General features: G+C 45.0%; 1 protein-coding gene across 1 annotated transcript in view; it reads left to right on the top strand.

Annotated features, from left to right (window-relative positions):
* The first annotated feature begins 4,819 nt into the window (after window positions 1–4,819).
* Window positions 4,820–27,090, top strand: part of CREB3L2 (cAMP responsive element binding protein 3 like 2) — a 102,481-nt gene continuing 80,210 nt past the window's right edge. Inside the window, exon 1 of the mRNA XM_021692912.2 lies at window positions 4,820–5,281. Within this exon, the coding sequence (XP_021548587.1) occupies window positions 5,180–5,281 (102 nt within the window). The 5' untranslated portion in view covers window positions 4,820–5,179. The remainder of the gene's footprint in view (window positions 5,282–27,090) is intronic.

Below are 27,090 nucleotides of genomic sequence, written 5' to 3'. Positions count from 1 at the left end.
CGCCGCCACGATGCCCAAGAGGAAGCCCAAGAGCAGGTCAGCGAGGTTGTCAGCTAAACCCGCTCCTGCAAAAGTGGAAACGAAGCCAAAAAAGGCGGCAGGAAAGGATAAATCTTCAGACAAAAAAGTGCAAACAAAGGGGAAAAGGGGAGCAAAGGCAAAACAGGCTGAAGTGGCTAACCAAGAAACGAAAGAAGACTCACCTGCAGAAAACGGAGAAACTAAAAATGAGGAGAGTCCAGCCTCCGATGACGCAGGAGAGAAAGAAGCCAAGTCTGATTAATACCATAAACCATGTCTTATCAGTGGTCCCTGTCGCCCTTCTTGTACAATCCAGAGGAATATTTTTATCAACTATTTTGTAAATGCAAGTTTTTTAGTAGCTCTAGAAACATTTTTAAGAAGGAGGGAATCCCACCTCATCCCATTTTTTAAGTGTAAATGCTTTTTTTTAAGAGGTGAAATCATTTGCTGGTTGTTTATTTTTTGGTACAACCAGGAAATAGTGGGATATTGAATGTGGGAGGCTTTGACTGTCTTGGGTGTCAGCTCAACATTCCATAGATGGGGTAGTTTTTATATCCTATAATACCAAGCATACTAAATGGCAATTTGGAGTCAGTCGTGCATTTACTATGTCCTGAATATTTTAAATTACTTCTATTCCCATGTGGTTTTTGGTAGAATTGTTTCCTAAAGAAAACCACTCCTAGGTCTTGGCTCTCCCAGTCAGAATTCTTGTGCACTCTGTAACATCTTGGTCATGGTAGTCCAGTTTTCCTAGTAACTCTGTTAATGTGCTGTGCAAGATTGAGAATTTGAGTATGTAGTGTATATGATATTAAATTGTGAATTAATGGGACTTAACAATGTAACAGTGTATCAGCATTTGAAGATCTTGGTACTTGATATACTGTTAAGGAAAATTTGCCTCCAAATTTTAAGCTGGAAGGTCACTGGAATAACTTTTAGAAAAGAATCACAACTACATGGTTTTTTTAGATTTTCGGTACGTACGTTAAGAATTGTGTACAAACTGAAATGTCTGTACTGATCCTCAAAACAACCAATAAAAACTCAATTAAGAAAGAAAGAAAAAAAGAATGGCTATTATCAAAAAAGACAAGAAATAGGAAATGTTGGCAAGGATGTGCAGAAAAGGAAACCCTTGTGTACCACTGGTGGGAATGTAAATTGGTGCAACCACTGTGGAAAATAGTATGGACATTCCTCAAAAAATTAAAAATAGAACTATCATATGGCCCAGCAATTCCACTTCTGGGTATTCATCTGAAGGAAACAAAACCACTACCTGGAAAAGATATCTGCAGCCCCATGTTCATTGCAGCATTATTTATAATAGCCAAGACATGGAAGCAAACTAAGTGTCCATCAGTGGATGAATGGATAAAGAAAATGTGGTATATATACACAATGGAATATTATGTATCCATAAAAAGAAGGAAATCTTGCCATTTGCAACAACATGGGTGGACTTTGAGGGCATTATGTTAAGTGAAATAAGTCAGACAGAAAGACAAATACTGTACAATCTCATTTATATGTGGGATATAAAAACAAAAACAAAAAAACCCTGAATGTATAGATAGAGTATTCAGACTGGTGACTACCACAGGCAGGAGTGGGTAGGCAGAATGGGTGAAGTGGGTCAAAAGGTATAAACTCCTCAGTTATAAAATAAATAAGTCCTGGGAATGTAACATACATCATGTTGATTATAGCCGGAACATTGTGGTGATCTTTTTGCAATATATACAAATATTGAGTCGTTATGTTGTACACCTGAAACTAATGTAATGTTATATGTCAATTATATCTCAAAAAAAAAAAAAGGAGAAAAGAAAAAAGACAGGGGAGTAAGTGCTGCTGCTTTTTAAGGATGACAGAGAAGCTAGAAAAAAAAAAAAGCCAACGCACTTGCTAAGTCCTAAGAATAAGAGGGAAAGGGACAGATGCTAGACTCAAGTGTAGAACAAGAAATGAGCCAGTGCGAAGTCTTGTGTACGCTGAATGGAAGAAGGAAACATGAAACAAAGGTAGGATGAAAAAACTCACCATTAGGGATTGTGACTGTTTTTGGAGTACAGGTAAATTTCATCAAACATTTTAGGGTTCCAACTATTATATGACTTATTTTATGAAGAAAAGATTTAGTGGCTTAAAACAACTTACATGTATTACCTTTAGTCTGTGGGTTGGGAATCTGGATGCAGCTTAGCTGAGTCCTCTGGTTCAGGGTCTCTGATAACGTTATAGTTATCTTCAGGTTCAGCCTGGGGTTGGGGGGAGGAATCTGCTCCCAGAGTCACTCACATGGTTATTAGCAGGATGTGGTTGCTCAAAGGTTGTTGGACTGAGGGATTCAGTTCCTTGCTGGTTATTGGCTGGACATTTTCCTCAGTTCCTTGCTATGTGGGCTTCTCAACAGGGCAGCTCACAACCTGGTGGCTGGTTTTCCTTGGAGTAAGCAAGCAGGAGAGGAAGAGAGGTCAAGCAAGTGAGGAGCCAGAATCTTTCTTGAAAGCTCATTACTTTTGACATATTCTATGTGTTTGAAGGAAGTCCAGCCCACACTGAAGGTTAGGGAGTTACACAAGGGTATAAATACCAAGAAGCAGAATAATTGGAGCCATCTTCGAAGCTGCCTACCACATGGGGCATAACTAGGGGCTGACTTTGTCAAAAGCAGAAATGTTTGATAGATAAAGGTTTGTATCCCAACATTAAGGGGGATGTACATGTTTCTAACTTACGTGAGGGTTATGCTAAAAAGATGTGGTGAAGGAGGTAGCAGATTGAAAAATGAAAATCAAGGACCAAGAGAAAAATGACAAACCTATTACACAAAGAAGGTACATGCCCATAAACTGGAATTTCTACTCAAATATTAAAATATTCTCAAAAGTCCCAGGAGATAGGACCAGACAAATGGAATAGTTCACATGACAATCTGCTGCTTAAAGACAACACAGAGTCCCAAGACCTTTGACTGACCCCACTCACCAAGAAATACTTGCAAAGGAGAGGAAGTAATACTTAATATCTGAATGTGCCATTGAAAGAAACTTTTAGAGACAATTGGCAGACTCCTTTATATTTAAAATGAGCGAAGTAATTAAAAAGGCCAAAAACAAAATGAGCAAATTATATTTTCAATGACTTTGTTTCCCTTAAAGGAGGAGTCTAAAAAGGGAGAAAAATCACAGTGTTGGGGGAAAATACTTTAGAATAGGCTCTCTCTTCCCTAATCTACGCAGGCTGGTGATCTGGTCCCCCTGCCCATCTCTCAGGCCTCCTCTCCCATCACTCACTGCCTGGCAAGTCTTGCTGCAGCCAAATGGGCCTCCCTGTCAGTGGGCAAAACACCAGCTCTTCCCCAAACCTCATTTCATTCAGGTCCCTGCTCAAATGTCACTTTCCCAGAAAGAGCTTCCCTGACTGCTGTCTAAAATAGCATGGAACTGCCCCATAGTCTTACCTTGCTTTTATTTTTCTTTATACCAGTTACCACTTTCTGAAATTACATCATGCCTTTATTTATCGACTTGATTTCAGCTCAGGTCATGATCTCAGGGTCATGGGATGGAGCCTCTTGTGGGGCTCTGGGCTCGGTATGGAGTCTGCTTGTCCTTCCTTCTCCCTCTGCTCCTCCCCCACTGCGTGCTCTCTTTCTCAAATAAATAAACAAAATCTTAAAAAAAAAAAAAAAGGTTTGCATTATGCCTTTATTTCTTTATCTGTTTATTGCCTGACTCCTCCATGGAGATATAAGTTCTGTGAATTCAAGGTCTTTTTTTTTTTTTTCCCCCTAACGATTTTATTTATCAGAGAGAGACAGAGAGAACGAAGGGAAAGGGGCAGAGGGAGAAGCAGATTTCCCACTGAGCAGCGAGTCTGATGCGGGATTCCATCTCAGGACCCTGGGATCGTGACCTGAGCCGAAGGCAGAGGCTTAACTGACTGAGCCACCTGGTGTCCCTGAATTCAAGGTCTTAACTCACAGCTCTTTAGGACCTGGAAAAGCCAGCCATTGGCTTTTATCAAGTGTCTGTAGAGTGAACTGAAAGAAAAAAAAAAAAGTGATAAAAAAAAAACATGTCAGGAGAGGAGCATAGCCGAACTAGGGCGAAAAATGTGAGGAACAAACTGACAATTTGCTAGAACTGTGCTAATACAAATTCACACACAATGGGGAATATTTATATTTGTGAATATGTAACTCATTTTTTAAAAAATCTCGAAACTCAAATGAGCTAATCTACATTAAGAAAATATTTAAGACCATATATAAATATATAATATTTAATACAGTATATAAATCCGCCCACAAAGCGGCTCCCTTCCCTTCCAGAAGCTCGCGCTAACTTTTGCGGATTCTAAGCGAAGGTACCGAGTTCACCCTCCCTTCTTTATGAAATGTATTCTTGTCGCTATTTGATTGGCTGTTCCTCCCAGGCGCCCTTTTATCATTGGCCATGCTTCCAGTCCATCACTCCCAGACTCAAGCACTCCATTGGTCCGCTGCCTCAGAGAGCGGTGGCTGGTTGCGCTCTGGCAGAAGGAGTTCCCCGGTGACGACAAAGGCGCTCCCCGCCCACATTCCAAAGCCTGGGCGGAGACTTCCCGCTGCCCAGTCTTTCCGGGCGGGACGGGGCGGAAAGCCAGACTTCTGATTGGATAGGGCGGGCGAAGTGAGTATCCGATTGGTCACTGCCCTAGAGGGAGGTGGAGTCATAGGTGGGTCCTGGAGCAGAACTGAGGAGCCCTGGGAAGTCACAAAGTTTGTGTCTGGAGCGGTAGTGGAAAGTGGGCTTACTGCGAAGGGATTTTCTTGGGATGAGAGCAGATCTCCTGCCTTCATTTTGGATGCGCTCCCTGCTTTAACCGCCCCCCCGCCCCCAGCCTTCAGCCAGATCCCTGGACAGCCTGTCTCTCCCGGCAGTTCTCCGACTTCCGAGGACACCGGACGGGAGTTGGCAGTTCTCCCTCGGGCAGAGCAGAGAACGTTTTTCCTTTCTAAGTGCATAAGCTTCACGCACACGCGCACACACGCACACACGTGCACACACCCCGCGGAGCCGGACCTTAACCTCCGAGGCGGCTCTGCCCGCTCCCCTCCTGCCCTCAGCATCCTCGGCCCAGCGTCCCTCGGACCAGCATGGAAGTGCTGGAGAGCGGGGAGCAGAGCGTTCTGCAGTGGGACCGCAAGCTGAGCGAGCTGTCAGAGCCCGGGGAAACCGAGGCTCTTATGTACCACACGGTGAGGACTCGGCGGGGCGGGAAAGGGGCGGCTTGCAAGGGGGGAGTATTGTCATTAAAGGAACCGCTAGGGACAGGGACCTGGGAAGGAAGTATTTGGGAAGAGGCAGGCATGCCCGGAGTGAGGATCTAGGGAGAGGTGTGATTTTTCGATCCGAACAGATAAATGTGGGCCACTGGCCCTTTTGAAGTTTCAGTAACAGTAATGACAGTTTCTATTTCTTTGGCAATTTATACTCTTTTCCCGAGTCGTTTTCACACCTGCAATATCATTTGCTCTTGCTGTCAGTACTGTAAAGCAGAAGTGGGAGATGGTGGGGAATAAGGGGAGATGGTGGGGAAAAATATGCCACTGTTGAGTTTGCTACTGATTTTGTGGGAAGGTTTTAAAAAACTAAACAAAGTGGCATTTTCTTTCCTTCGTTGTCATATTCTCTCTCTCTTTTGTTTATATTTCAGGAAGTACACGTGTGTGTGCGTGCGCACGCGTGCGTGTGTGTGTGTGTGTGTGTTTTGGAAAAGCCCCTTTGATATTAGGAGAGAGACTACGTTATTTGGTTTCTTTAACTGTACAGCCAAGAAATCTGCTTCCTCTCTCTTCAGAGGAAAGATCAGCAGAGTATGGAAAATCTGAGGCAGTTCCATACTTCAGAAAAGCTTTGGAGAAGGTGGGACGGCTCACCAGTTCTTTGTTCAGTCTTATGTCTCGGGGACCTCGTTGGGGATTGAACTGTAACAGGAATACTGCACATTTCTTTTAAAAGTTTCAATTTCAAATTTTGGGTATTAAATTTGCAAAATGAAATTCTGTTTCCAACAGCCAGCAATGTTAATATGATTTTATGTGAGATCTGTTTTTTTGTTTCTTATAAATGCAGGAGTTTGTAATGAGAGAGAGAGTGTGTGTGAGAGAGAGAGAACACTAATGAGAAAACGAGAAGCTTGCCTGTTTGCCTTTCATGATTTTTTTAAGGGGGTCAGTGCCAGGATATTTGAAACTTTTGCAAAATGGCCTGCAGGCTCCACCTCCTTGGCCTTTGCCTCTGGTTGACGTTATTTTGGGAAAAGGGTTGAGGGCCTCCCTGTGATTCCCACCAAGGCACTTGTGATGGCTGAGAATGGCTTGTTGAAAAAATGCAGAGTGCCCGGTGGAGAGGGAGTGGTAGTTCATGCTGGGGCAAAAGCCAGATGTGTAGTGCGATCTGGGTTTTGCTTACTGAGGCTTTCCCTGAGGAGACCACGTGGGCTGCATTTGGACTGAGGGCCCAGATGTGCTTCCTGTTGTCAGTACAGAACTTAGAGCACATTGGTCCTCAAATATCTTCTGGTAATTGGGTGCTCCAGGTGTTTCTACTGACATTGGCTGCATTTTAACCATTTGTGTGTATGGGTGGGGGATAGTTCTTCTCTTTTGTTCTTAAACATACTGTGAAAATGGCTCACCCAGCCGCTGTAATGCCACAGCTTTGGGGTTGTCTTTCAGCTGGTGGCATGAATTATGCACAGGCATACACATTCCCTTTCTTGCATTTGTGACTTGCATTTGTGAGATCATGGACTAGGATTTGAGATGCTACCTGTGACTATGACATTAAGTGCAGACAGAACAGTTTGGGCTGGCTCTAATGAAGATCTTTATGCACAGTTTCAGGGGTAGAGACCTTCCATTCCTTTCGGTATTAAGGGCTCAGTTTTTCTGTTATTGTGATGAAGCAGTGATGTGTGATTATTTTTCTTCTAACTTTATTTTTTTTTAACGACTTTTATGTCTACCACTTAGGGGTGTGTCTCTCCTCTGGGAAGCTCACTCATATAAAATGCCACCTCATCATTGCTACAAGTAGTTGCCAACACACTGTGTATATGAATTAGTGTTGAAAGAGGTATTGGATTTAGTAGCACAGACGACTGGATTATATTCCTTCTAAACTAAGGGGAATTTGGCAGAGATTTGAAAATAGATAACTTTCCCATCTGTTTCTTGAACTCTGTTGGGTATCCAGTTGCAGAGCTGGTTATTATTGCTATTCGTCCAAAATGTGGAATAGCCTGACCTCCAGGTCTAAATAGGGATTTAGTTACCACATGCATGATTGCTAATGCCCTGTTTTAGCAAAACCTGTCACCTGCCTGGTTTTAAAAACATAGAAGTTTCAGATTGCCTGAGGCTGGGATTGTACCGTCTCTGGTGACTTCTGTGAACCATCAGGAGCAATGTTTTTCTCATTTGGTTAGTTGTGAAGAAGACTCCTTGGTTCAGAAGGACAAAGGCTTAGAGGGGACAGGATAGAAGTCTACAAAATAATGAAGTACGTGGATAGAATGAATATGCACTTGCTCATTAGGTCCTGACTTATGAGACCTTTGGGCTTCCTCTTGAAGCTTAAAAAATAGTTTCTATACAGATGACAATATATGATTTTAAATCAGTGAGTAGTACTTTTATGAACGCTGTTGTTTCTGGAGTATGTACAGGCTAAAAGTGGGTTTAGAAAAGGTGGTGGATCTAAAAATGCGGAGTATGTCTCTTTTCTGGTTTGAAATCATTGTGAGAAACCTTGTTCCTTACCCCAAACCTGCCTGGATGTTGGGCATTTCTAAGACATATGTTGTGTTCCTCTAAGATTCTATGCAAATTACATTTCTGGGAATTCATTGCGGGATTTTATAATTTAAAGAGCAAAACAGGCTATGCATTTTATCTACTTATATATACACAGTTCATATTCAGAAGGATGCTCAAGAAATGGATCATTGTTTCTGGCAAGGGAACCTGGAGATTGGAGGTCAAGAGAGGGAGCAGGGGTGAGGGAGTTATTTATATACTATCCCTTTTGTACTGTTCTAATTTTTACCTCCTGAATGTATTTAGAAAATGTAAAATTAAAGCTTAAAGGCACCATGTAACACTGGACTAGAAGTAATTTTAGCCTGAGTCTCTCTAGGGGAAGGGGGGATCTGGTGCTCCATTAAAGCTCAACACTTCCCAAGTCAGTTGAGGCCTTGGGTGAAGAGAGGAGGAAGCAGGAGTGCTTGGTGGAAAGGGGCTCTAAGGATGGAGGATTAACCGTGAGTTTGGGTCTGATAAACTTTATGATCGTGGTAACTTTCTTATATCTCAGTTTAACGATCTGGAAAATAGGGATTTTTTTTTCAATTTTTGCAATGATTTATTTTTTTAAAGATTTTATTTATTTGACAGAGAGAGAGATAGCGAGAGAGGGAACACAAGCAGGGGGAGTGGGAGAGGGAGAAGCAGGCTCCACACTGAGCAGGGAGCCCAATGTGGGGCTCGATCCCAGGATCCCGGGATCACTACCCGAGCCGAAGGCAGACGCTTAACGACTGAGCCATTCAGGCGCCCCACAATGATTTTATTCTCTGTAAAAAAAACTCTACAGTAGGAACTGCGAAGTCTTCACAAAGATAATGACAGACGTTCTGCTTGTTTTCAATGCTATTCATATGAATCCAATACTTTGTAAGGTTATTTAGTGGTTATGCACTAAAATTTTATATCTAGTTGGTGCTTAAAGTGAAATGACCAATTCCAGACAGTGGAAGGTAGAGAGTTAAGGGGATGTTCAACCTGCCTAGTATCCGGATGCAAAGGTCATCTGGCTTCCACATCTATCCCTGATGCTGGGGTGAAGTTGGCTAATTTCACAGGCTGGTGAGATTCCTGGCTTCCTCCTTCCTCCTGGCTGGCCCAGCGACTCGTGTGTCTCCAACGGGATACTGAAGCCTTTGGGTCGATATTCCACCTTGGAGACAGCTCCTGTTGTTGGCCCTGGCCAGGTTCTGAGGGGGAACCTGGGCCCCTCCTGGCTTGAGAAAATCATTACTTGTCACCTGATCTCTACAAACTGAAGGATGAGTAATGAGTTCTAGTAGGAGACTTGCAAAGCAAATACACTTTGTCTTCAAGGCCCTCGCTTCACCTTTCTTGACCTTTGTTTTCATGTTTTCCTCCCTTCTTGGGCCCCAGGTACTCACTGTAATAGTATTCCCTTTCTAACTCCCCATCCTAAATTTTGCTCTCACGAAAGATTTGGTGAGCTTACACTGAACATTTAAATGTTGGTAAGGCTAAACCTATGACCCCTAAATGGGCATTTATATTTAACAGTAATTACTTCAGCTCAAAAGGGTGAATCTCTAAATGGAGAACTTAAGGCAATACCTATTGGTTGTAGGGGAGTGGAGGGAGTGCTCACTATTCTTCTCTTCCATGTATGTGGCCCTTATTCATAAGGCAGCCAGGTACCTGTGTTGCTAATTTATCTGCGATCTAAAGGATTTTCAATGGCTTGGTGAAATTTCTTGGACCTATTCTATTTTTGTCTCTGAAATTGTTCTCATGGTGATAACACAGGTTGGGGGAAGGTAGACTCAGGCACAGCTCTGAAAGATGAGAGGGCAGTACTGAGTTTTGTACTTGCCCTCTTTCTTGAAAGACCCCCAAATAATAATGTTCTATGGAAGCAGGGTGGTCTGATGAGAAGTTGCTCTTGCAAGAAATGAGGCATTGCCTCTAGATTAATAATTGAATTAAATTATAATGTTTGCAGCTGTAAGTGAAACTGATTCAGACTTTTTATACAATAAGTGAACTATTATGTCATGTCGTAAGAGGCCTAGAAGTATAGCTCCTTGTTTGACTGATTTGGCAACTCCTCTATCTATCTATCTATCTATCTATCTATCTATCTATCTATCTATCTATTTATTTTTTTAAACGTTTTATTTACTGGGGCGCCTGGGTGGCTCAGTCGGTTAAGGTCTACCTTCAGCTCAGGTCATGATCCCAGGGTCCTGGGATCAAGCCCCGCATGGGGCTCCTTGCTTAGCGGGGAGCCTACTTCTCCCTCTCCCTTCTCCTCTCCTGCCACTCCCCCTGCTTGTGCTCTCTCTCTCTGTCAAATAAATATATAAATAAAATCTTTTAAAAATTTACTTTTGACAGAGAAAGAGAGAGAGAGAGAGAAAGCAAGCAGGGGGAGTAGGAGAGGGAGAAGCAGGCTCTCCACAGAGCAGGCCCTGACTGAGCCACCCAGGTATCCTCAGCAACTCCTCTAAATGCCATCCATCTATGTGCAGGTTTCATCTTTGGGTTGGATGCAACCGGAAGACAGCTCATTCCCAGATGAGTTTCGGGTGTTGGATTCAAAATGACAATATCCAGAGGAAAGGGGGGCGCCTGGGTGGCTTGGTCGTTAAGCATCTGCCTTCGGCTCAGGTCATGATCCCAGGGTCCTGGGATCGAGCCCCGCATCGGGCTCCCTGCTCAGCGGGAAGCCTGCTTCTCCCTCTCCCACTCCCTCTGCTTGTGTTCCCTCTCTCTCTGTCTCTGCCGTCTCTCTGTCTCTGCTGTCTCTCTCTCTGTCAAATAAATAAATAAAATCTTTGAAAAAAAATATCCAGAAGAAAAAGAGAGGTTGAATCTTCCTGTGTCCCTTTTTAGGATGGAAGAAACTTTTTTTCAGAAGCCCACCAGCTCATTTCTCTTTGAGCTTCCTCCGCAAGGATTGGGTCAGTTGACCATTTTAAAACCAATGACTGGAAAGGGATTTACATGATTGGCTCAGATTAATCATTTGGGGATTGAGGAGCTATTGGTGGCTCAACCAGCATGATTGTAATGATCATCAGAAAAATAGTCCAAGTTGGCAGTCCTTTCTGTAGTGTGTTTGTTTGACCAATGGCTGTTTTCCTCACAGAGATGGGCTAGCAAATGGAAAATGTTTTAAAATCCACAATAATTAGCCTTGGAAGCAAAAGATCAACCCAAGTCCTGTACTACTTGCAAAACTCTAAGAGTGTTACTTAGCTGTTCTAATAGCGCCCAGTGAAGGAAGACTCTAGAGACAGAACTGGCCTCGGAAACGCACACAAAGGCTATCAGGGAGGGTGTGCTGCGGTGTCCCAACCCACTGACTAGGAAATGTAGAATTAACTATATTATCTGACCTGTCTGTATCAGGGTCAGATATTGGGGCCGGAGGTAACTCACTAAGCCTGTAATCGTGCTTATCATGCAAGAAAAGAATGACTTGTTTCGTTCGAGGTCCACACAATCTCAGATCAGCAGGTGGAAAGCTGAATGTCAGTTTTCAAAGAAGCTGTTTTTTTCAGTTGCCTATGGCCATTCACATATGGATAAGCCCGTGTGTGCCTGCTGGCATCTTGAGCTGCCTGCCTCAGCCTGGCATGGCTCTGACCTGTTTGCTGTCTTGGGGCAAATGGCCTTAGGCCTTGGTGGGGCATTTAGTAGGGTTTTGAGCCCACAGCTGTCAGATGTCTGAATTGTCCAAGTGAGTAATTTTATGGAAGAGGGGAGTGTTCATGTTCCCTGTCGGTGCAGAGTCAGGATTGAAAGAAAATGATGAGACCCACGATCTTTGGGTCAACTTTGAACCTGTTCCTCTCCCTTCCTGCTCATCATATGCTCTCCGTCTCTTTCAACTGAAGTTCTAAGTGACCTCGATTTTCCCTGTAATCGAATCCTATAGGTCATCTGCGAGGCACATAGGACGCATTAGCCTGTTTTATCTACCGATTTTATCCACCGAGAATCTGGGGCCCAGATCAGTACAGCATTTGCTCAGCTGAAACACAAGCTCCTTGAGGACAGGGGACATGACTTTGGCTTTCTGTATTCCCATGATGCTTAGCCAAGTGCAGGATGCTCAGAGATACAAAATAATTGCTTGATGCCTAATTAAGTGGAGTGAGGCAGTCTTGGAGAATGGATAAGCTTGCTGGCCTCGACCTCTTTTGTTAATATATTTTTTAAACTCTGAATTCTTGTAAATGCTTCTGGAAATCTGAAAATTTAGTGTGAAAGCGACCAGTGTAATTCAGTGTCAATATCTTTTCTTGTTTAGTTTATAGAGAACAAGGTGGGTGTGTGGGTGAATTTCAAACAATCGAACCCTGGTCTCCACCAGTGTGGAGTGGAGGGCAGCATGGTGGAAAGGGTGGGCTTTGGAGCCAGGCAGATTCGGCGTCAAGGACCACTGGTTCTCTAGTGACCTTGGGCAAGTTACCTTACATGTCACTGCTTGGCCCATAATAGACACGCTTTTCCACCTTCTCCCCTGAGTTAACTGTCTTTTCTCTGGGGAAAAGATGCACCAACTTCGGGAGTCTGACATCACTCAGGAAGCACGGGGGCCTGTTATTAGTCTCTCTCACACATCCTCATTTCCTGCCCTCCCCAGCTTCTACCTTCGGCTGTTAAACACAGGTCTCTGCCTTGAACACATGTTTGCCAGATGCTGTTGCCCCCTCTTGCTCATTTTTTTTTTCTCTCTTGTTTACTGCCAGGTTTTCTCAAACAAGTAGTCAATACCTACTGCCTGCATTTCCTTCCTTTCCACGTACTTCTGCACCCTGTCAGTTCTGGTTCCCACTGTTGCTAGAAGGTCCTCCAACTTCTCTCTAACTGCTGCATCCAGTCTTTTCTCTGTCCTCACCTTCCAGGCCTCATGGAAGTAAGTCGGCAGCATTGAATACAAGGTCATCTCATACTCATTCTTGCTTTGGCTTCCATGACGGTCTGGTGGGCTCAGCTTTTCCTTCTTCACTGGCTTCCTTGCCACCTATTAAATGTGAGCATTGGGTACTTGGCCTTGTGTCCTTTCTGTACACTCCCCCGGGCTCCTGTGTCACCTTCAATACAGCTGGTTCTCAGATCTTTGTATCTATTATTTGTCTTTTTACAGAAAGTGGGAGCTCTTTGGTATGACTGAAGCTTCTTTTGGGCTCTCATTCGCTCTGGAAAAGCTCTGACTGGATAATCCTTGAGTCTTCATGCTGCATCACTCTAAAAGGAGTAAGGGAAACTTTGAACCCCCTTTATCACTGCACCTCATTTATCTCAGGGAATGTTTACTGACTCAGCTCTCCTACAGTATAGACCCACGAGCGGCTCACAGGTCATTACTGGGATACTTTTGAGTCAGTGTCACCCATCAGATGCAAGCTGTGTTTTGGCTGGGCTTGTGCTTATTCTTTGGGTTTGGGAAACACTTTGTGGTGTTCCGGGGTGGTGTGTCTAAATTTTTCTAGGACTGCGTGGAAGGTCAATGCAAAAATCAGACATAACTTCTTAGAATCATGCGCCATATATGCTTCTGTTGTGTACAGCTGCTGTCAAGCTCAGTTGCAATTGCCTTACGTTGAACTGCCTGCCTCTGAATTGCTCTATTCTGGAGTAATTTATTTACCTAAACTGTGCTGACATTACTGAAGAGCTTTGAAGTTTTTTAAAGAATCGAGATGGGTTACTCTGAGCCACTCACATTCCTCTGCCTGCCTCTTGTTCGAAGTTTCAATGGCAGCTCTTGGAAGAGAGTTTTTCTTTGGAGTGTAAGTCATTTTTTTGTGTGAACTCGTTGTGTTGCAAGTTACTTGACATTCTGGGTCTCCCTTTATCTGGCTGTAAAATACTGCATTTGTATCACATGGCCCCAGAATTTCTTTTAACCCCATAGTTCTGTTCTGGGTATCATGCTCCTACCTTTGAAAGGCTCTCAGCTTTAAAAAATGATTTAAAATACCAACAAGAAGATTTAGTTGATTGCTTATATCATTGAGGCAACTCAGTTGGCCCATGTGTTGCACTCTGTGGCCTCTCTTTCCTGACTTAAGACCTTGCTTCAGTAAAACCCAGACAAAATAAAGAATGGAAAAACAGAGAGGCACAGAGGTAGGAAACATTTTTTTAACATCAGAAACAAAAAAAAAAATCCACTTCAGACTTCTTGGCAAATAAGAGGAGTCTGGGGAAAAAAAATCCACAAACAGTTTCCTAGTTGTCTGAGTGGAAAATCCTGGTTTTTAACATTTCATATCTTGGAAATGTCTGAATAGTTTTTGTTTAAAGGGAAATTCCTTTTGGCTGAGAAAGAGCCTGCAGGATTCAAACTGATAGGGTGATGTTTTTAGAAAACTTGGAGGAAATAAGGATTTGTGATGAAGCTGCTTTCTCACTGGCCAATTGTGTTAAACAGAAATTCAAATCCAAGGTTACCAATCATAGCATTGTAAAGGTTGAAATATTAACTCCTTCCTTCCCATGGCTTCCTGTTCATGCATCCTGGGGAAACATCTCTCATAGCTGGTTCTTCCTCCAATTTGAGCAACTTAATGAACTGCTTTTCTAAACCTGTGCATGTTCTAGGCAGGAGGATATACATTCTTAACGACTGAGCCACCCAGGCGCCCCAGGAGGATATACATTCTTGACCTTGTAGCTCTCCTAGTTGAGTGGGAAGGAAGCTATATAAACAAGTCATTAAATACCTGGTGTGCATTTTGCATTAGAGCTGTATTCAAAGTATCTCTGGAGTACAGAGGATGGATCACAATTCCAAAGGAGATGAAGAGTTTGGGAACACATCACAGAGCAGGTGATATTTACAGCAGGTCCTGACGTATAAATAGGAGTTCTCTAGGCAGTGGGAATAGCAAGTAGAGAGTTGGAATGTGTACAATGTCATGATTGATTCTAGAAATCCCAAATAGTTTTATGTACTTTGAGAGTACTCTGTGGGGGTGTTGGGAGATATAAGATCCTAAAAGGTCTGCATGCCTTTTAACCATTTGGATGTTCTTTTGTGGGCAGTGGAGTGGGAGGCTGTTAGGGCTTTTAAGAAGAGAGGGACAGGAACAAAAATGTGTTTTAGAAAGGAAACCCTAGTGGTTATGAAGGACGGCTTGGAGGGTAAAATTAATGGTGGCAAGATGATCTGTGTCTGGCTTTTTCATCCATGAGGTTGAACAAGACACCGTGAGGGCCTTGAACCTGCCAGAGAGGAGCACATGAATCAAGCAGGGGCTAAGAGCTAGACTGGGAGACTTGGTGATCTTGGGGGATGGGAGGGGGAATGGGAGACCTCCCGTTCTCTGAAGTGGCAGACTGAGTTGGCCATGCTTCAAGTGATCTGAAAGGGGAAATTGAGAGGAGGAATGAGTTTGGTGGGGAAAATAATGAGTTCATTTTCACACATAGTGAGTCTGATGTGTTCATGGAACATCCAGGAGCTCTACTTCAAAGGCATTTGAGAACTTGGGTTTGGAGTTTGGAGAAAGGTCTGATCTGGAGGTGTAGACTGGGGATGCTGCAAGTCTAGTGGGGATCAGTGAAGCCCACAGCCTGCAGAGGCTGGTCCAGGGAGGATAGGTGAGAGTGAAGAGTGAGGGGAAGGCCAAGGATGGGGCCCTGGGGGCCCTAAAAGTGTTGGCCGGGGACCAGGAATCTGCAGATGGGACTCAGAAAGAACCGACAGGAAAATGTGCAGAAAATCCAGGAAAATCCCATCACAGGATCCAAGAGAAGAGAGCATTGCTAGAGAGTGGTTAATATAAATAAAGGCTGAGTGTGCACTTCACCTGGCTTCAAGGACTACATGCATGTCGGCTCAGGAGAGTACCCATGTCTCGGGGTTACAGTGGCCTCCCCATGGTCTGAGCCCATGGCACACTCCGCAGCCTTGTGCTTCGGGAGCCGAGGCCTGGCTTCCAGGCAGGAGCTGAAGGCAGACAGACAGGAACTAGGAGTAAAGAGGCTTGGTGGGTAATCCAGACAACACTGCCTCTTTCTTTCCTTTGTTTTTGTACAAACCTGAAAGCAATCCTTAATATTGGCCTTGGAGACTGTCACGGTGCCCATGCCCTTTTCTGAGGGTACTTCCTTCATTCTCCTCTCCAGGCTGAGTCCATCTGTCCCTGGATGTCCTTCTGGTTGGCGACCAGGAGTTTGTGCATGTGTCCCTTTACGCACGTGCCACTTCTGGCTTTGGGGCATGCAAAAGACTGGCCTCTGGACTCTGACACCTGTATGAGTGTTGGGGTTTGCCAAATGCCTGTGAGGTTTGAGCCTTCCTTTCTCTATTTCTTCTGACTCTCCCCACGAAGAAACTATTGGGTAGACCCACTGATGGCCAAATACGGGTTTGATCACAGATACATCAACAATATGCAATAGGGAAAAAAAAAAAAAGCTAATTGCCTCCATTTTTGTATGATATAATAATAGGGGCAGGTGAGGACCAATGGTTTTGTTATAAGAATAGGAGCCCGAGGGTTTTCCAGTGGAAGGAATATTCAAATAAATGATGCAGCTTCAAAGAAAATGTGCAGCTACACGCAGTGCCTGGGTGTTGGGACCTACAAAGGGGACTCTGGCGGGACATCCTGCAGCCCTCCCCCGGCCCCTTACGTGTCCCCTGCATGCTGAGGCCGGCTCCAACCTTTGTTCTCTACTGTGCTGCCAGCTCCCTCAGCCCCGAGGAACAGGCATGGGAGGGGGCGCTCTGCAGCCAGGACTGAGGGCCGGCACCGTAGGGCCAAAGGAAGAGGGGGTGGGGAGGAAGGAGAATTCCACTTCCCCTGCTGCCCAGGGAGGAAGCTGGCGGTCCTTCTCAGCCACCTGTGAGGAGACACCAAGTTTGGGAACCACCCCCGAAGTTCAGCTGCAGTGTAGGTTGAGTGGTCTCTTGGCTGACCGGGAAATGGATGATTTTTTTCATCCCATGATTTCAGGAACGAAATGTCTTGTGCGCTGGAAGCACCTACGTGTACAAACTTAAAAAAAAAATAGATTTAATTTTTTAGAATAGCTTTAGGTTCACAGCAAAATGGACTAGAATGTACAGTGAAGTCCTATACACCCCTGCCCATCCTGTGATGGGATTTTCCTGGATTTTCTGCACATTTTCCTGTCGGTTCTTTCTGAGTCCCATCTGCAGCACGCACAACCTACCCCACTGTCGACATCCCGCTGCTATGAACTTTGGAATATGGATTCATAGGCTGGGGTTACCTGTGGCAGCTTTTGATTTTAACTTTTTTTTTTTTTAATATGTTGGCTATTGGAATTTAAATAAAAATAAATAAATAAGATTAGTCACAGACAAGGTTCCTTTTGTAGTCCAACAAGAGGCCAAATTGGCCCACAAGGGCCTTAAATGTGTGTGTATATGTGTGTATAGGCAGTTTTTTGTTTTGTTTTAATAAAAACTACAAACAATTTAGGAGCAGACCTATGGATTTCAGTAGAATACAATTAAAAAGTTAAAATGTGGTATTTCTCCCACCCCCAGTTTTCCATTTGCAAATGGTGTAGGCACTGGACGCTGTCCTTTGGAAAGGAGGGTGGGATTGATGGGGGGAAATACCGTATTTTTTTGTAACCAGAGTGCCCAAAGCCCATCTTTGTAGCTGTGACTTTTAACTTCCTAGCCTGAGATGGTATTCATTTATGAGGCCCGGCCAGGAGTTGTTTTTCCGGTTTTGCTCCGGATTTGCAAGTTTTCCTTCCAGGGCTCTTGGCAGTCATGGAAGCCCCTGGACAAGGCCTGGCTCTCCGGCTGAGGATGACCGAGCCCAGGTGGACACAAACCTGCTCCCCGCCCTGGCCTCCAGGGCACTGCGTTTTAACTGAAGGTGCCCACCAACCCCAGCAATCTTGAACGTGGGTATTTTTGTGTGTAATGAGAACGAGAAGCAGAAAAATAGCAGCCAGGAAACCATTTGGTGTTTCAGCTGTGTTTACATATTCGGAACATGAGGTGGGTCGAAAACCAGTGTTTCCTTCTGATTTAAATACACACTTATAGGAGGAAACTGAAATTAAGCCTGGCCCAGCTGAGAGGTGGGATGGTTGAGTAACTGAGCATGTTCAGCTTTCGTATTCCCACCCTTCCTCACTCTGATGTGGGATCCTGAAGGCCCTGATGTCTGCTGATGGCTCAACCACTGGGGGCAGGGGGTCAGTAGAAAAGGCAGGGATTTGGAGTCAGCACGCACTTCGTAGCCCTTATTGCCAGCAAGCAGTTATTTATTCAGTGCTTCCAAGCCTTGTTGGCCTGGCACTCACGGACAATGATGTTATCCGTGGGGTGCACCAAAGCAGTGGGCGAGGCTGCTCACAGCCCAGGGGCTCTGTCAGCTCCATCCTCTGCTTGGGCACATCCTCCTTATAGGCACACTGGTTGGGAAGCTACCAGAACAGTGCTGAGCACAGCACAAGTGTTCAATAAAATATTTGCTGCTTGAGTTGAATCCATGGCTCTGGGCTTAGTCTGGTGCTAGCATTCCCTACTTCGGACACCCTTCTGAGGCTAGTTCACAAGGCCATGAGCAAGGATGAGTGACATGATATGAATAATGTGTCTTTCTCTGTGCCTGGTGTGTGGCCACTGCATAGGAGATACTAGTTCTCTGTTCTCCATTTTTTTTTTTTTTTAACTTCAGTAATTTCAGGGATGTGGAGGAAGAAAACCCTTGCTGAGTTCTAAACGTCAGGGGAAAAAAACAGAATAAAGCCTCTAATGTGACCTCATTATATGTATGTATGTATGTATTTACTTTCTCCAGTTTTATTGAGATATAATTGACATCTAACGTATTGTGTAAGTTTAAGGCGTGCAACATAATGATGTGATACGTGTATATATTCAAAACGACCACCACAGTAAGTTTAATTAACATCTGTCACCTCACATAGTTACAAATTCTTTTTCTTGTGATGAGAGCTTTTAAGATCTACTCTCTTAGCCACTTTCAAATATATCATACAGTGCTGTTAACTGTAGTCGTCATCTTGTACATCACACTGCCAGAACCTATTTGTCTTATCACTGGAAGTTTGTACCTTCGACCCCCTTCACCCTAATATGGCCTGATTGTGACTAGACATTTGGGGGTGGTGGATAAAAAACCTTAACTTTTTTTTAGTTCCTATCTGAATCTTTTTAGGCTGAAGGCCTGGTATTGATTTGCATGACTAAATTCACACTTGGATTTTTCAGGCACCTGCTTCTGCAGAACTGAAATTGTTTGGAGGTTTTGGGGGGTGGGTTGGTGTCAGGTGTTAACATTTCTCAAGTTGCAAGAGGGAAGGCAAGGGGGTCTGGCCCATTCCCTGTCCCTGCCATCCCCTGAAGCAACTATTTATGAGAGGATATTAAGATCATTTGCAGTGTTTTTCTAACATGAATAACGTTTCTGGGGCTAATTGTGAGATGCTGAGGAATCCATTAGCGTGAGAGTGGGAAGGGGGAGCCCTGTGGGGCCCAGCTGTAGCACCAGGGAGAAACCTGAAGGGCTCTCTGTCCCCTTCCTGGGCAGAGCAATTTAAATGCTGTTGATAAGTCACAGCAGCTGGCATATAAGCCACAGGCTCTCTTTCTGACCCATGGCCTGACTGCATACGGCCTCTGACCTCCCAGAGTAGTTGATGTAGGGACAACTGAGCGAGAGAACCTGCCCTGAGCCTGCGTTCTTGGGAAGCAGGTTCTAAGTCGGTCTTCTCTGCCTGCCTTTTATCTGGACTAGCCAGCATCTTATCTGATAGAAGTTCCAGAGATTCCGGCATGTGAATGGACCCCCTCCCATAAGGTCTTGTTATTATTTTGGCAATGGGAGAAAATCCTCGGCTGGAGAGGCTAACAAATTTGGATGAGTTACCCGATGGTTCTTCTCTGTGGAGCTGCATTACTGCAAAGCACCTTGTCCACTGAGGGCCTGGTTAGCCCTTTGCTGGTTTTTCATGAGATGCAGACGACTATCATGACAAGTTTGTTCTTTGGTATTTGCCAACCAAAAGAAAAATATCCTGGTAGGTAGCTTTAGTTTTCTTCCTTGCCCTTTTGAGAAACTATTACCTGTGCCAAATTTGCTTCTCAAAAAACCCCAAAAAACAAAAAAACAAAAAAAGAACAAGAACCAAAGTTTCAGGATTGGAACTGTATATGTCCCTTAGCTTCAAAATACACTGTTAAACATTAGTTTAGTTTTATGAACTTAGCTTTATGAACCAAGAAGTCCTGAGCTCCGCTTTCCAGGACCAGTGTAGTGGCTGAACAGTGCCAGTGGGTCCCAGGATCGTCTCACATTTTCATTCTGCCATCTTTAGCAGGTAGACCTTTGTCCTCCTGGGCATTGCCTCATGACTGCAAGATGACTGCATCACCTCCAGCATCACATCAGCCTTCCCTGGCAGGAAGAAAATGGGAGGGCAGAGGAGAAGGAGGTAGTACCTGTATTAGAAAAGCTAAGGCTTGCTCTGCGGTCCCAGCAGGGTTTCGCTGGCTATCCCTCACTGTCACAGAGCATCCGGGAAGCTGAGTGGTTTAGCCAGACACCTTGCTATTCTGAACAAGATGGGCATGCCTGGTGGTGAGGAGGGAGGACAGGATGGATATTAAGTGGCCAAGCAGTAGTCTGCCTCACTACAAATAACACTTTTCCAAACTTAGAGGAGTCAGAGATCTCATAGGGACCTTTGATATGGCTGAGCACAACCCCTTCATGTCACAGATAAGGGAACTGCTATATTTCCTTTCTACTTCTCTGCTCAGTGTGCCAGAAACCCCCAATTGTGCTTTTTGGCACTCCTGGGCTGAGCGGCTCGTCCCAGATGTATAAACTGTGCCCAGAATGTGAGTGGGCTGTCAAGTCCCTTTCACCAGGGAGGAGAGTGGCAGGGACACAGGTGGTTTGTATATGGGAATCAAAAGGTCTGATTATGCTTTCTCAGGAAAAGCAGCTGGCCAACAGAAATTACTGGGTGCCTCTGAGTACAGAACCTGGAATCTGGCCTCCTGGAATGATCACAAAAAAATAGAAGCTCAGCCCTGCCCTTGAGGAGCCAAGCCTAGCAAGGACTCCAGAGCAATCACAAGTGTAAGACCAAGCAGAGACTCAGGCTAACAACGAAGAAAATCCGGGGCAGACAGAGTAGCCAGGCCAGGAAGGTGGTTTGGAGGACCTGGCCGTGAGTAGGGATGTATAAAGGCCTATTTGGTGGAGAGCAGTGGTGTCTAAAAACAGTGGTTTGAGAGTAAGCAACATTTGCCTGGTTGTAGCCATTTGCTAACGGCTTCCTGAAGCCTGGTGTGTTTTCTTTAGAAGAGCGGCCTGAAGGCGACCCTGTTTATGGATTCCTCGCAGAGCTAGTATGAAGTTAGCCAGATTTATTGGAACGTATCTGAAAGGCCACTAGCTCTGTAGCAGCTTTCCCTTTGATTTTTCAGTTTCAGCCTTCTTCTTCCCTTCCCCCATCTCCTAGGACCGCCCAGGAGCCCTGACATTTCATTTCTGCCCTGACTTCTCCTGTGCCCGGAATGTGAGTGGGCTGTGAAGAAGCCCACTTCTCTGGGGGCCCAGCCAGTCTCCTCAGCGCGGGATCTGTGTGCCTGCTAGTACTCTGGAGGGCATTCTCCACCCTTGCCTTGGGGCCATGTGGTAGAGGAGGCCACAATGAGGAGAGGAGACCGGTGTCTCGGGCTCTCCCCCACAGTGGAGCAGGTGGACAGTATTTGGCATTGAGGAGTCTCTAGGTGTCTTGGCTCAGGCTGTTATCACAAAATACCATAGACTGGGTGGCTAAAACAGCGGAGGCGGGGAAGGCCAAGATCAAGGGATTAGCAATTCTTCCTCTAGCCTTCTTCTTGGCTTTCTTTACACTGTGTCCTCACCTGGTGGAGAGAGAGAGCTCTGGTGTTTCTTTCTCAAAGAACATTAATCCTGTCATGGGGGTTCCACCCTTATGACCAACCACCTCCAGATACCATCACATTGGGGGTTAGGACATCATAGGAATGTTGGGGTGACACAATCAGTCCATAGCAATGAGGGTTCGCTAGAGTTTCATGAGGCTCCCAGGTGACAAGTGGTGGTGACCAGAGCAATGTGCTCTCTGCTGGAAGAAACCTACGAGAAGTGAGCACCTGGCTGTTCTGAAGCTGGGTCCATGACCCAGGTGGGTCTGGGAACCTCCTGAAACGCTCTCCAGGTTACTGAGGTGGAGTGCAAATGTGTGTTTTTCATCACATTTTCAAAAGTTATTTATGACCCCCAAAATGTTAAAGAGCTAGTGTCCTGGAGATTGTGGAGGCTGAAAGGGCTCAGGTCTGTGCACGGCGGTGCCCACTGCCAGCATCCTGTGTGCATGGCCGAGAACCATTGTTGTGCTGCTGTCCGTCCCCCAGAATGTTCCAGGGAAGCCCCGCTCCCTCTTGCTCCTGGGTACTCATTAGACCCTGACCGCTGACAGGTAAGCAGCGCTGTTTGTCCCTTAAACCTAACCCTTTGTCTTTGTCTTCTGGGGGACAAACTCCTCCCTCCACCGCCTGACGCTTTTTTGGAGAAAGCATAAAAAATTTTGAGTGGTTTACATCATAAGCCAAAGAGAAAAAAAAATCTTACTTATGAAAGACATTTCATAGTATTCTCAAGATACTGACTCAAAGCAGGCAAAAGTTGAAGCTGTCTTTTCTGACCATACATGGAGGACTCCAGCCCACATATTCATTCATGACACCCAGTCCTAAAGCTAGCTCACCCTTACTTTGTTCTCCTCCACTTCCTGGTCCTCCCACATCACAAATTCTTCTCTACATCCATTTTGAATTTTATTTGCGCTAATATTGTAGGTTTCCTTTAAGCCATTGAAATCATTTTTGAAACATGGTCAACATGAAGAAATTTTAGAAGCACAGAACTTTCTAGAATCTGGGCTTAGCCAAGGGCTGGCTCACTCCTGACCTGGGCACCATCCCTGAGGGACATCTCCTTTTCCCCATCCGGGCCTCTTCTTCTTGTCGCCTTCCTGTCTCTCTTGTTCCATTCTTGTGTCCTCTGCTCTCCTCCTTTCTTTCTCTCATCTAGGCCCTTCCCTTCTTCTCTGACTGCACTCTGACTCTGCCACTGTTTCTAGAGCTTTCCTTAGGCCTGACAGCAAGCGGACCCGAACTCAGGGTTTAGAATCCGTTCTTAGATTCTCCTGCCTCATTGCAAGGACTGGTGAGCTCTGGCCGATGATGGCCTTCTGGAGGTGGTCACAGTAGTGCTGTGCATTGTGAAGGGTCTTCTGGGGGAGACTGGGAACTACAGAGTTGACTTTCCAAATGTATGGGGTAGTTTGGGACCCAGGAGAGGTTACATTGTGGAGTAACTGGGCCAACGTAGAAATAAAGAGCAGGAGTAGCCAAGAGAAGAGCTAGTCACTCTTATACGCCACTGAAGAATTGTTTTGGTGAACAGTGGAAAACATCTGCCCTATTTTGTCTTTCTTGTCTCCTGCCCCTGCAGTTGAAATACTGAGAACTTCCAGCCTATGGCTCTACCAGTTCTGGAGCAAACATGAGCGAGCCAGTTATGTATTTTAGGACCCTGCTCCCTTGTTTGGGAAATCTGGATCTAGGTTTTCTATTTATAGGTGTCTGTAATGCTTGGGGGGAAGCCCAGGGCCCTCCAGCCCCTTTCTCCAGTTGTGTTTATCCAGGCCTCGGGGTGCGGCCCTCTAGGCTGAGACCTTAACTAGGCCACAGTCACTTCTGTTCCTGACCCCACCCCTGAGTAGCTTCAGGCCAGATGAACACGTGGAACTATGAGCCTCCAGCTCTGACCATCCCACTGCCTAGAGCGATGGTTTTGATCTTGGCTACATGTCATAATTACCTGACAGCTTAAAAAAATATTGTTGCATGGGTCCCAGCCCAAGAAATTCTGATCTGATTGGTTCTGGGATGAGGTTTGGGCAGCAGGAAATTTTAATAGCTTCCCTAGTGATTCCAAAATGAAATGAAGGTTGAGAACTGCTGGCTTGGGGCTTTGCTACTCAAAGTGTGGTCCATGGACCAGTTGTATCCACATCCCCTGGGACTCTGTCACTGACCCATTATCTCAGCCCCTACTCTAGACTTTCTGGATGATAAGCTGAAGATCTACAGCTCCTCAGGGGATTCCCATGCACCTTGCAGTTTGAGAACCACTGGCAAGGTGTCCTGCTGCCCTTCCTGTGAGGCTGATTGGACCCTAACCCTGCCATACCACACCAAGTGCTGATGCCAGGTCAAGCCAGACAGAGCCCAAGAAACTGACTTGGCCCCCTCCTCACCATGAGCTCCTTGGGGGTCAGTTCTACATCTGGGTACAAGGGTTTAGGCAGCAATCCTATTCTGAAATTAAGGTCCAGTGGGGCTGGCTGCAGCCTGTGCTTTGGGATCTCTTGGCCTGATGCCTTGACCTTGTGGCACTTTGCCTAGTCTCCCTGGCAGAGTTTGCCCTGCCCTAACCCTGGGGTGGAACTAGGAGAATAAAACTAAAAACTAAAGTTTCAAGATAATGAATAAAACACTCTAGAGCTGGGATGGCTGGACCAGAGATGATGGGTACACAGCACCCATGGTGTTCTTCCCCCTGCTCACCTGCAGCAGACACCTGCTTTTGAACCCTGCTGTTCTCCCTTTGCCACTCACGCTTGACCCTAGTCCTCAAAAGGGCATTCCAGGCAGACATTGCCAGTTCCTCAGATTGTGCGCCTAAGATGCAACTATTCTGCATTTCCTTTTTCCCAGAGTAGCATCAGTTACCACTCGTATTGTGACTCTTCAGTTTCATTTTACAACCTTTGAGTTCTCAATAACCTCTGAGACAACACCAACACCTCTCTCCTCATTTTGCCACTCTTTCTAGGCCCTCTCAGACAACTGGTCAACTGAGTGTTCCTGTCTCTTGAGATTGTCATCCACATCTCCATTCCACACGTCTTTCTCGAGCAGCACTCCATGCCCAGTACTGTAATGGGCCAGGACTTGGGGAAGCACAGACTAGTAGGGACCCAGCCCCCACCTCAGCTGTAATACCCCTGCTGCCCTCCTCAAACAGCCTCATTTCCTGTCATTCCTCATCATTTGGTGGGAATAGCAGTGGATTGGGTCATTCGGCTTCCTGCTTCCCAGTGTCAAGGCCTGACCAGTGTCCTGCATTCATTGCCTATTCCCTGCTATTGGAAAATAATGTCACGACTTACTAACCTTCATATAGCATCAGGGCTGACCATTCCCACCTTCCTGGACCATCAGCCTTCATGTTGACTTGAGCTCAGGGATCAGGTAGGTGGAGAGTGAAGCTGTCAGGGAGTAAAGCTAGTGTGGGGGGTCATAGGGAGCAGGAGGGACTAGAGAGACTGGGAGAACTCTGGACCTGTTCCCAGGAAGCAGCAGTCACTCAGCCCCAATAGCTGATAGACAGGAATTTAGACCCAGAGTTGGCAGGTACCTGACTTTAAAAGAAGCTAGGAATATAGACTTTTGTGTGAATCTCTTGCTTTTTAAAAATTACTCCCCTATGTTCTGCCAATAAATTAAAGCAAAAAACCATAAAGTAGGTATCTTTTTTTTTTTTTTTAAAGATCTGATTGGCTTTATTAAGTGATTCATGAATCAGGCAGCATTCCATCTAGCAAATAGAGAGATACTCCCAAAGTAGATGTCTTTATAGGCCATTCAGAGATAAATCGTGGACTCTCCCCAAATCCATAGAAATCTAACAAATGCTCCAACACACATCAACTGTGCTGAGATTGTCCAGATCAAGGCGTAGCTCTCTGGCGTTCTGGTTTATCTGCATTTCATAAAAAGAGTACTGTTTCTGCACCCATCTGAAATGTTGCTGGAATTAGAATCAGAAATGGCATTAGGACATTTTATTTGCTGTGTCCTCACTGCTTTTCAAGCTCATCTTTTCCATTGCTCGTCTGTTTTAAGAGAGATTATTCTATCTGACCTTGATTTCAGTTTTTCTGTAAAGTGCTTTCAGATTACAAAAATGTGGCTAGAAGTCAGGTAATTACATTCTGGGTTCATGGAGCTCAATAGTCTCTGATTTAATTTTATTTATCTTGGCCTCATTTGCTTCATTTGTAAAGTGGAGTGATAATACCCATTGACTTCACAGGGTTGGTATGAGGATTAAATGAGATTTTTTTTTTTTTTTAATGTGGAATCACTTTAGAAAATGTTAAGAGTGCTCCCTGATTCTAAAGTATTAAGTTCAAATTAAAAGGCACTGCAGGATACTGCTTCTACATTTCTTAAACAAAACGCAACAAGGTTTATTGGTGTTGCTGCATATGATTGATCTATCTATTTGTTGTCTTCATCATTAAATTAATATCCAGAGTTTTCTGATATTGCTACTAATTATTTGATTAGATGCCCAGTGGGTTATTCCAAGGTTCTTCTCATAATCACTACTTGTCATTCCTTTTTCTGAACTCCTATAGGTATTATTTGTCCCTACTGTTTTATCTTGAAATTGTTACATCACCACCTCATGTATGTGCTCTGGGTCTCTGAGCAAAAAGGGATATGCTGCTACTACAGCAGCTGCTGCCACCAAAGCATTCTCCTTCTGGGTTGTCTGGACTGAGAAACCTAGGCAGAGTTTATTGCTAATCCTCTTCTTCTTCTTGCTAGATTTTGAGAAGACCTGCAGCCCCTTTCCATGCAGCCTTCTGCTGTAGATAGGAGGCAGTGTAGGGAGAAGAAGGAAACTGGCAAAGATGGAGGGAGGCAGCTGGGCAGGAGTGATGTACCAGTGTGTAAGCAAGTTCAGGGAGTGTCTTTAGACCCAAATTCTCCCCCCACACTCCCACTCCCCCTGCTATGGCCTTCATTCTAAGAGAATAAAAGCAAATCTTTCCAACCCCCACCTCCGCATCTTTTGCCCTTTGTGTTTGTTGTGTGTGTTGGTGTGCGCATACAGGAAGGCTGAGCACTGCAAGCTGCATAGCTTGTGGAATTCTTTTGTCTCCACCCTCTGGCTTGTCCCACTCCCACTGGTCAGGGCTCATGGGAAGCAGATGCATTCTTGCCTATCCCTTTGCCTACATATTTTAATTACCTGAGGAGATTTTCAAAAAATACCGATGCCTGAGCCCCACTTCAAGACTAACTGAGTGAAATATTTTAAAGATAGGGTGTTGGAGTTTTTAAAATAGTTCCCAGATCA

This window comes from Neomonachus schauinslandi, chromosome 12 (assembly GCF_002201575.2).
Source record: "Neomonachus schauinslandi chromosome 12, ASM220157v2, whole genome shotgun sequence".
NCBI lineage: Eukaryota > Metazoa > Chordata > Mammalia > Carnivora > Phocidae > Neomonachus > Neomonachus schauinslandi.
The sequence above is the reverse complement of the archived record's forward strand: the minus strand, read 5'-3'. Positions and strand labels throughout refer to the sequence as shown.